General features: G+C 31.1%; 2 protein-coding genes across 6 annotated transcripts; one reads left to right on the forward strand and one right to left on the reverse strand.

Moving 5' to 3' along the window:
* Positions 1-309: 309 nt before the first annotated feature.
* LOC108783178 (THAP domain-containing protein 5) lies at positions 310-3,509 on the reverse strand. Of its 3 annotated transcripts, none has more exons than XM_018551677.1 (5): positions 2,865-3,509; positions 1,888-2,043; positions 1,597-1,801; positions 1,275-1,406; positions 310-641 (listed from the first exon to the last, which is right to left on the reverse strand). In XM_018551677.1, the coding sequence occupies exons 2-5, from the start codon at positions 2,036-2,038 to the stop codon at positions 461-463; spliced, it is 669 nt and encodes a 222-aa protein (XP_018407179.1). In that variant the 5' UTR covers positions 2,039-2,043; positions 2,865-3,509; the 3' UTR covers positions 310-460. The 3 variants fall into 3 exon arrangements, with proteins under 3 accessions (XP_018407179.1, XP_018407178.1, XP_018407180.1); XM_018551676.1 differs by lacking the exon at positions 2,865-3,509 and adding an exon at positions 2,120-2,195; XM_018551678.1 differs by lacking the exon at positions 2,865-3,509 and adding an exon at positions 2,120-2,183 and having other exon boundaries at positions 1,888-2,039.
* Positions 3,510-3,774: 265 nt separating this feature from the next.
* Positions 3,775-5,973, forward strand: LOC108783176 (uncharacterized). Of its 3 annotated transcripts, none has more exons than XM_018551671.1 (5): positions 3,775-4,070; positions 4,189-4,355; positions 4,758-4,862; positions 4,987-5,773; positions 5,918-5,973. In XM_018551671.1, exons 2-5 carry the CDS (start codon positions 4,203-4,205, stop codon positions 5,941-5,943), a joined length of 1,071 nt encoding a protein of 356 aa, XP_018407173.1. In that variant the 5' UTR covers positions 3,775-4,070; positions 4,189-4,202; the 3' UTR covers positions 5,944-5,973. The 3 variants fall into 3 exon arrangements, with proteins under 3 accessions (XP_018407173.1, XP_018407176.1, XP_018407175.1); XM_018551674.1 differs by having other exon boundaries at positions 4,990-5,773; XM_018551673.1 differs by having other exon boundaries at positions 4,199-4,355.
* Positions 5,974-8,905: the final 2,932 nt, after the last annotated feature.

Raw genomic sequence — 8,905 nt, forward strand, 5'->3', positions numbered from 1 at the left:
TATTAGAAGTTAAAATAATAACAAAATATTCATAAAATGTATTAAAATATAAAAATATTACAAACTAATGCTTTAGAATTGAAATAATAATAAAAGGAAGGAATATTCAATAAGATTCTGTATATTAATAAAATAATAATAAAATTCTTCATTTCGTTGGTTATCTCTATGTCTGACTTTATAAAAAGTAAAACGTTGGCATTTTAATATAGAATCAACACAAAGATAACCTGCAAAATGGAGAATTTTTAATATTACAAACTGTAACAATGTTATTAATTAGAAACAAGATTGCACATTTTTTTGTTTTTCTTTCTTTTCTTCTTATATTATTAGTTTTTATTTGTATATTTATATTGCGCAATTTAATGTACGATCTGGTTCGCACCAAACATGCGATCACCTCCGTTGGAAATTTGTACTTAATTTTCAGATATACTTTCGCGGTTATTTATACTTTTTAAAGAATGTTAGTCGCAAAGTTTTTATACTTTTGTATGTCCTTCTTCATGCAGTCCATTGCTATACACTTCTGACGCAACCGTGCTTTTAATTCAGTATTTTCCTCTTCTACTTCTTTTAGGCGCGCTAAGAGCATGTCAACAGTTGATGAGTTTGAATCTTCAACTTCTCGTTCATTTCTGAAAAACATAATATAAATAAATAAAAAAAAAGGAACGAAGAAGTACAAAAAACTATGAAAATCAAGATTTTAGTCAGCTTTTAACAAAGATGAAATATTCTACAATCTACTTAATGTAAAAGACAAAGAATATATACCCTAATATGAAACTAATGGGCGAGTTCAAGACGGCAAAGCGGCTAGGTATGCTTGCCGAGCGATTGAATATAATTAGTTATTACTTATAGATCCAACCAATCATACTCGATCGCTTGGCAAGCGTACCTAGCCGCTTTGTCGTCTTGAACTCGCCCAATATCTTTCTTCCATATATGTTGTTCTTCTGAATTTTAGACGGATTGGCAGGATTTGTATAAGCAGTATTTTTGGCAATTATTGCTACACCAATACTGTACGTTTTATAAAAAAGCATTGTTGAAATTTCTGTCACATATATATATATATATATATAAAAGAAATAACGACATAAATCTTTATATTTTACGTCACAAAATGATTAACAAAATAAATTATAATACGTAAATACAAATAGTATGGAGTATTGTATGAGTTACTGTACAATTAAAAGTGTCCAATATGACAATATTTAGAATTATGGAAGACAATTATTGACATTAACAAGAATATTTACCCTTCAGTCAAGTCCATGTTTTCTTCTCGTACGTTGTCTTCTACTGAACTTGCTTGAACTTTCGTCAAATCTGATGCATCTACAGCATCCTTGCTGTAGACAACGAGTTCAGCATAGGTTGGAACGCCAGTACTGCAAATGTCATATAAATCAGTAAAATAAAGTAAAATTTATTAACGAAATAATGATAACTGATAACGGCAATATTGTAATGACAAATAAATATATCGTAAAAAAATTATATTTTTCTGAACTCACTTTCTTCATTTCAGTAATATTGCATTATGAATGACACATTATGTGAATGATTTTTTATTCTTACCGAATTAATTTTTTTTGTGATTTATTGATGCAAGATTGTGGAAACGAATATATTCGCTTCTTTCGTCCACTCGGTAAATTCAGAAATTCAGTTGGTACAGATCCCTTTTTTAGTCTTTTAATTACACGTTGGATTCTGTTTGACCGTGGCTTCGTCAGTTGCCTTTCTATGTGTTCTGTTTTGAAATGCACTTCGCATACCCGTTCTGAAGGTACATTTTGTTACAATTATTATAATAAAAAATACGTTAATGACATGTATAATTTTAAATTGTTATATGTACATACATACCATGTTTAATCTGAGAATTGACATTTATACCACAAGCCTTGAGCCATTTTCGACATAAATCGGTATCTTTAGGGAACGTATAAAACATTAAATTGTCACTAAATACACAAGAACTGCGATTCCTACAGTTTTTGATGCAACAGGTCGGCATGCTGTCTGAAGAATATATACTTAATACATATTGTACATACCTACTAACCTCTATTATTATATTACATATTATATTATATACATTAGATATTCTGAACAAAACCTTCATATAATTCGTTTATTACTTATACAATAATCTTCTTTTTCTTCCTCTACACAATAATCGTAATAACACTTGTATGTACATACATACGCTATGCTCCAAAACAGTAAACACAGCCATATTGGATTAGATACTTAGTAGCCAATAAAATAATTCGTAAATCATCTGAAGATAAATTTAAGGAAGCCTTAAGTATAAGGTCTGACTATGAATACGGGGGTTATTTCTTAACCTAAAGGAGCTTACAGACCAGAGCGGCGCAGCGGTGAAGCGGCGAGCGATAGCCAATGAGAGCCATGATTTTGCGCAAAAGCATGGCTCTCATTGGCTATTGCTCGCCGCTTCACCGCTGCGCCGCTCTGGTCTGTAGGCTCCTTAAGACTGAAATCACACGATACGGAATAGAACTGCGGAATAGAGAGTGCGTCATTCAAGCAACCAATCAGTGCTAGAAAGCAAAATGCGGACTAACGCTGATTGGTTGCTTCAATAACGCACTCTCTATTCCGCAGTCCTATTTCGCATCGTGTGATTTCAGCCTAAGTAGCATGGTGGAAGTATACATGGTGTGCTCAATACTTAGTGACTTTTCAGTTTCTGATCTGAAAACCCTTGGTGAAGCTGAAATTGTGCCAACCCGTTGAAAAAAAAATGAAAAGTAATGTTGGCAAACTTGTTTATCTACTCGTCCTTGTCATACCCTATGCAATAGAGGAAGACATACCTATATACAGTCGTATATGAGTTCCGACGAACCATCCGACCGTTACGGACGCGTTTCGGTTCGGGTGCTCTTCTTTGTATATTTTTGAAAGTGGGATTTTTGACGAAACGGGAGTAGATATATGCACTGACACACACGAAGAAGACGAAGAATTGACAAGGTTTATCAATCACTATTTTAAAGGTCCTCCGCCAACTCTCGGCTGTCAAAATGCCTCGGATATCAGTCAAGATGCTGGTATAGAGTACGTTGCAGGATACGTCGCGCACCGATTTAAAAATATATATCCATTATTAGGTGAACGAACAAAGGATATAATAAACAGTAATGACCACAGTTGGGTTAACACCATTTCGAAAGGTTACCTTACACAACCGTCCAAGACTTTGTTGCACGTTGGTAAATTAGTGGAGCAATGTTTCGTACGCTTTCACGGTGATGACTTTTCTGAAGAAGATCTTGTCATTCAAAAAGTTGTTAGGATGGTAAAAAAAGAGTCGACTTACCCCTCAGATATTCCAGACAAAGTCCTTCAGTACCTTGTAAAGACGAGAACATATATAAGAGTACGCGAATATTCAAAACGTTTATGTCACCGAAGGGATCAGCAAAGAAAAGACAAAAAAATGAACAAAATTGTTAGTGCGAAGAAAGTGACTTGAAATAAACAATAAATTACATTGTACATAAAGCGATTCATTTTTCAGTTAAGCATCTATGTAAATACGTAACGTATAAATAATGTGTTTATTCAAATAATGAGTGTGTAATAACTTATGTTTCCTTTTCTAAACTATCCTCCCACAAAGAAACGTATAACAGCAAGCAAAAATAAATTCAACTGGATTTCATTACTTACTCAAACTTAATCAATTTCAATTAGCACTTTTATATAGCAGTATTCAATTTATTTGTTATCCGCAGTTTTGTATAGCATTATTTTTGGGCATTTTGTCGAGTATAACGAGAATTAGGCAACATAACAGACTTTTCTCCCGAGATTCTAGGAACTTTTTTAGTTTGGTACCCTTCCAGCTCTTCGAAGCCAGAAAGCAAGCGAGACAAACGATTTTCGAGAGAGACACTAAACCAACTGAGCACACCATGTATACTTCCACCATGCTAAGTAGTTGTCAACTTTAACGATTTTGCGTCATATATTTTGCGTCTTGTTAACATTTATCAAAACAATATTGATATTATTAGGCAAGTATTTTTAATTTTACACTATTATAAGATATCTTTAAACTGAATAATATAACGGCTGACCAGAAATAAACACGTGTTCTAATATATACATATTATAAATTAAAATAACTAATAGAATATTTCAGCAACATGACAGGTTGTACAGCTCCTGGATGTACAAATTCTGACGAAAAAGGATTTATTATGAAAATTTTCCCCCGAGATCCAGTTCGACGTGCCCAATGGACGGCACAGGTTGGCAAAAAGGATTGGACACCTACCGATAGATCATTTCTGTGTGAAGTAAGTTCAAGATTATCTATAGAATTATGTTTAACAATTTTTTCACAAATTGACATATAAACGACATACTTATGCATAAATATTATAAAAATACAAATTTTAAAGGTATTATTCAAACTAACACTGGTTGTCTAATACGAATATTTTATTTCTTGACTCTATCTATGTATTTGCATTAGACAACCAGTGTTGGCTTGAACAGTACTTTTGAGATTTAATATTTAAATTCTTACTTCATTAAAGCCTTTAATTTAAGAGTAGTTAGTTATTACATTATTTAAAAACCATAGTAGACCATTTACAGTAATTAACTGTTTCTCACTGTTTATGTCTTTAAGCTTGTGATTTTTATATCTTAAGTTTATCATTTCCTAATATTTTATTCATTATTTATTGTTGCAGGTCCATTTTTCACACGATATGTGGGAAAATAACCGAGCTGATGGAAAAAGAAAGCTTAAAATAAATGCTGTGCCGATAATATTCGGAAGTAAAGCAAAGATGATCGTAAGTTGTTAAAATATAAAAAAAAAAGCAGTTGCAAAGGAGGATATTGAAAAAATTTGATTTTTACCGTAAAAGGTAAATAAAGGTAAATTAATAATTGTAAATCTTAAATATTTGATTTTAGAAGAGTTACCACGAAAATGTCAGATCTGCTTTACGAAATGATGATGCTAGACCTGCTTCACGAAATGATGATGCTAGACCTGCTTCACGAAATGATGATGCTAGACCTGCTTCACAGAATGATGAGATGGGTTATGTTCATGAAGATGATCTATCAGTACAAAATGAAAAAAGAAATAATGATTGTGAGAATGAATTGCAAGTGGAAAGTACCGAAAATAAAAAAAACAACAGTGAACTTAAAAACATATCACGTACAATAAAAAATCAGAAACTAATTATATGTGAACAATCACGTATAATTAAAAAACAAATTATTAAATTAAAAAAATATAAAAATTGCATCGATAACTTAAAGGCGATAAAACTGAATAAGAAACGAAATGATACCAATATGGTTCTCTTAAGCAGGCTACGACAAATATTTACCGATGATCAAATTGCAGCTTTGAAGAATAATAGGAGAGTACGAAAATGGAGCAACGAATCAATTATGAAGGCACTTAAATTAAGATTTTCTTGTGGCGTTACCGGTTATGAAGAACTCCGTCATCAGAAGTTTCCTTTGCCAGGGCTTAGAACATTGCGAAGAAAAGTGGAAAATTTAAAATTTGAAAGTGGAATTTCGGACGATATTTTCAATTTTTTAAAATTGAAGTTGTCGAATTGGAATGAAATTGATCGGAAATGTTGTTTAGTTTTTGATGAAATCAGTATTTCATCAGACGAAAAGTTTGACAATTCTTCGCAAAGTAACATTGGAGCTGTAACTTTACCAGGCCATACAGGTATGGCGTCACATGCTATTTATACATGGTATTTATGTTATGCGGTATTGCATGTCGTTGGAAACAGATTATTGGCTATTATTTGACGGGTGAAGTTTTTAAAGGTGCTACGTTACAATCAATAATAAATAATATACTTCACAGAGCCGAATCAATTGGTCTTGCCGTAAATTCTATTACGTCTGATATGGAATCGGGCAATCAAGCTTTATGGAAAGCATTGGGGATTACAGCTGGAAAACATAGCAAAATTGTAAATCATATTACACATCCATGTGACCCAAGTCGTAATTTGTATATAATTGCGGACGTACCGCACTTATTAAAGAATTTAAAAGCGTGTATTTTAAATAATAAGTTTCTCCTATTACCTGATAACATAGTACATAAGTATAATTTGCCAACAAATATGATACAAGCAAAACACTTCAAAGAATTAATAGTGCAACAAGATTGTCAATTTTTATTAACGCCAAAATTATGTATAAACGATGTCGATACGAACAACAATTTTGATAAAATGCGTGTTAATAAAGCGAAAAATTTATTGAGTCATGAAGTGAGCACTGCTTTGGAGTTTTTAGCTGATGAAAATTCAACACCAGAATATCTTACTACAGCATTTTTTGTTAAAATAATAGTAAGATAATATACGATTATGACTTCAAGGCACTGCAGCATTTCTTTAGGTACAAAAAACTTGGCGAAATATGAATAAGATACTATTTCTTTTTTAAATGAAGTTATAGAGATATTTTGTAATCTTCGTATTGGTAAGAAAGGGGAATTTAAACCTGTTCAGAAAGGAGTGATTATATTTCAACTAAATCTGTTTTAGGATTGGCAGATTATCTTTTTACCAAAAAAATTTCAATTCTTGCTAACAGGTAGATTAACGCAGGACTGTGTAGAGAATCTTTTATCTGTTCTTCGAAGCAAAAATGTTACATTAAATGCTCTACAAACATAAAAATAATCTTAAATTAATTACCATTTCCTTATATATGCGTTCAATTTCTCAAGGTAATTACGAAGAAAATGATACGCAATATGTAACAGGTTTTCTAGATGTTATCAACGAACATAAATCTAAGTTTCATAATAAATCAAACGATAATCTATCATATGTATGTACCTGTAGTTCAGGATGTTAAAGAATTGGATTATACCCAATGTAATATTTTATATAGTACCGCTGGATACATTATAAGAAGTATTAAAAAAAAAACAAAAGTTTGTGAATGTTGTATTCGTAGCTTTTAGGTTCCACACAAAGAAATTTGTTTTCAAAACACGCGAAACTAGTGCAACTGCGAAGTTATAAAGACAATACTTTGTTTTTTATAAACGATGAAACGTTTGAGTTATTTAAAAAGATGGAATATATATTTATGCAGCATCAAAACTCTACGTGCAATAAGAATCACGCTCATAAAAATTATTTAATTGATAAGTTTTTAAATGTTTTAAGTAAGTAATAGTCATATTTTATTGTGTCATAGTTTAGATAAAAAAATAGCTAGTAGATATGCAATTTTATAGAATGCAGGTAGCGAATAAAAAAAGAGTTATTAAACGTAAATATTATGATAGTAAGTCAATGGTAATGGTAGTACAATAAAATAAAGCAAACTGTTAAACTCTAATTGTTTAATTTTTTCCTTAATTATTGAATGGTAAAATTTTCATTTTACACTTATCTTTTTTACACTCATTTTTTTATTACCATTTACGTACCATACATATGCCGTATATTACATATTTACAAAATTTGTGTACAAATACATAAATATAATGAAATTTGAATAAATATTATTCAAATATTATTTGAATCAATTTGTTACATCAGTGTATCTGAAGTTAGTATGCTATGTTTTCGATTTTGATGCTCTGCGCCGAATGCAGCTTCAACCTTTATATGCTTGCGCTGAAGCTATCCCCTCTTAGATTAGAGAAAAAATGGCGGACCAATCAAAACACTCCAAAATGAGATTTCTTATGGCCAGACTCTTATTACAGGGTCTCTACACATACGCTCTCGCGCCACCTAACCAAGTCCAATTAATCTAAAAACTTTTGTATCATAAATTAATTATTTAACGTGTATATATAATACTACAATTGTATATACGAAATTTTTAATATGCATTCGACGTTAATTAGCCAAAAAGAAGTTAATGACATAGAGCAAGAATTAAAATCCTCTTTTTTGTCCAAAGTCGATAAAATTGTTGATGGTAAAATAAACTTAGACCAAATCAACGAATTATTGAAAGGAACAGATCATAACTATCTCGCTGTTCAAACATGTGATTTTGTGAAGTCATATGTATCCGGATATGTAGCTCGCAGGTCTCACAAATTGCAGGTCTCACTCTTGAATGTCATCGCAGATTCATGCGAAGAACGGGATTTACTGATTACACTCAAAAGCAGGCCTCCGAGGAGGACTTTTACACCCGTCAAATCAAATGTTTTGTTTATGTTCTGTTCTAGAAGATACAGTGACCAAAGTGTTATCGTCTAAAAATATTAATAATAACACTCTATTTGAAGTAGTTGATTTGCTTGAGGAGATAGAAATACCGAAAGTAGGCTGTAAAGATGATGAGCATGTTTTAACTGTATCAATCATTAAATTTTATTTAATAATGCGAATGCATTTTGCTTGCACTAGATTTAATGAGATAAATCAGAAAAATCGGGAAAAAACAAAAATACTTAGGAAACAATCTAGATTGTTGTAATTTTATGCTTTGTTATATAAATAATTTTATAATTTAATAAGTAATTTTATGCTTTCTTATATAAAATTTTGAAATGTTTTATTTAATAGTTTTAATATAAATTATCATAATAAATATCAATTTCAATTAAATAAGCATGAAACCACGCACAAGATCTAGTTTGTGATAACTTATTAAAGTCAATAATTTATTGTCAACAACATAAACGTTTCGGTCATAACAATGTGACCATCTTCAGTATATAATTAATTACTATAAAATGAAATAAAATGCTATATCAATAATAATTCGCTTACATCAAACCGCAACGCTAATATATTTATTTCTTCCTGGCAACGTTATCCAAAAGTTTACCTTCGCTTTTGTCTTCATGATTATATTTCCT

This window comes from Cyphomyrmex costatus, unplaced genomic scaffold (assembly GCF_001594065.2).
Source record: "Cyphomyrmex costatus isolate MS0001 unplaced genomic scaffold, Ccosl1.0 scaffold143, whole genome shotgun sequence".
Taxonomy (NCBI): domain Eukaryota; kingdom Metazoa; phylum Arthropoda; class Insecta; order Hymenoptera; family Formicidae; genus Cyphomyrmex; species Cyphomyrmex costatus.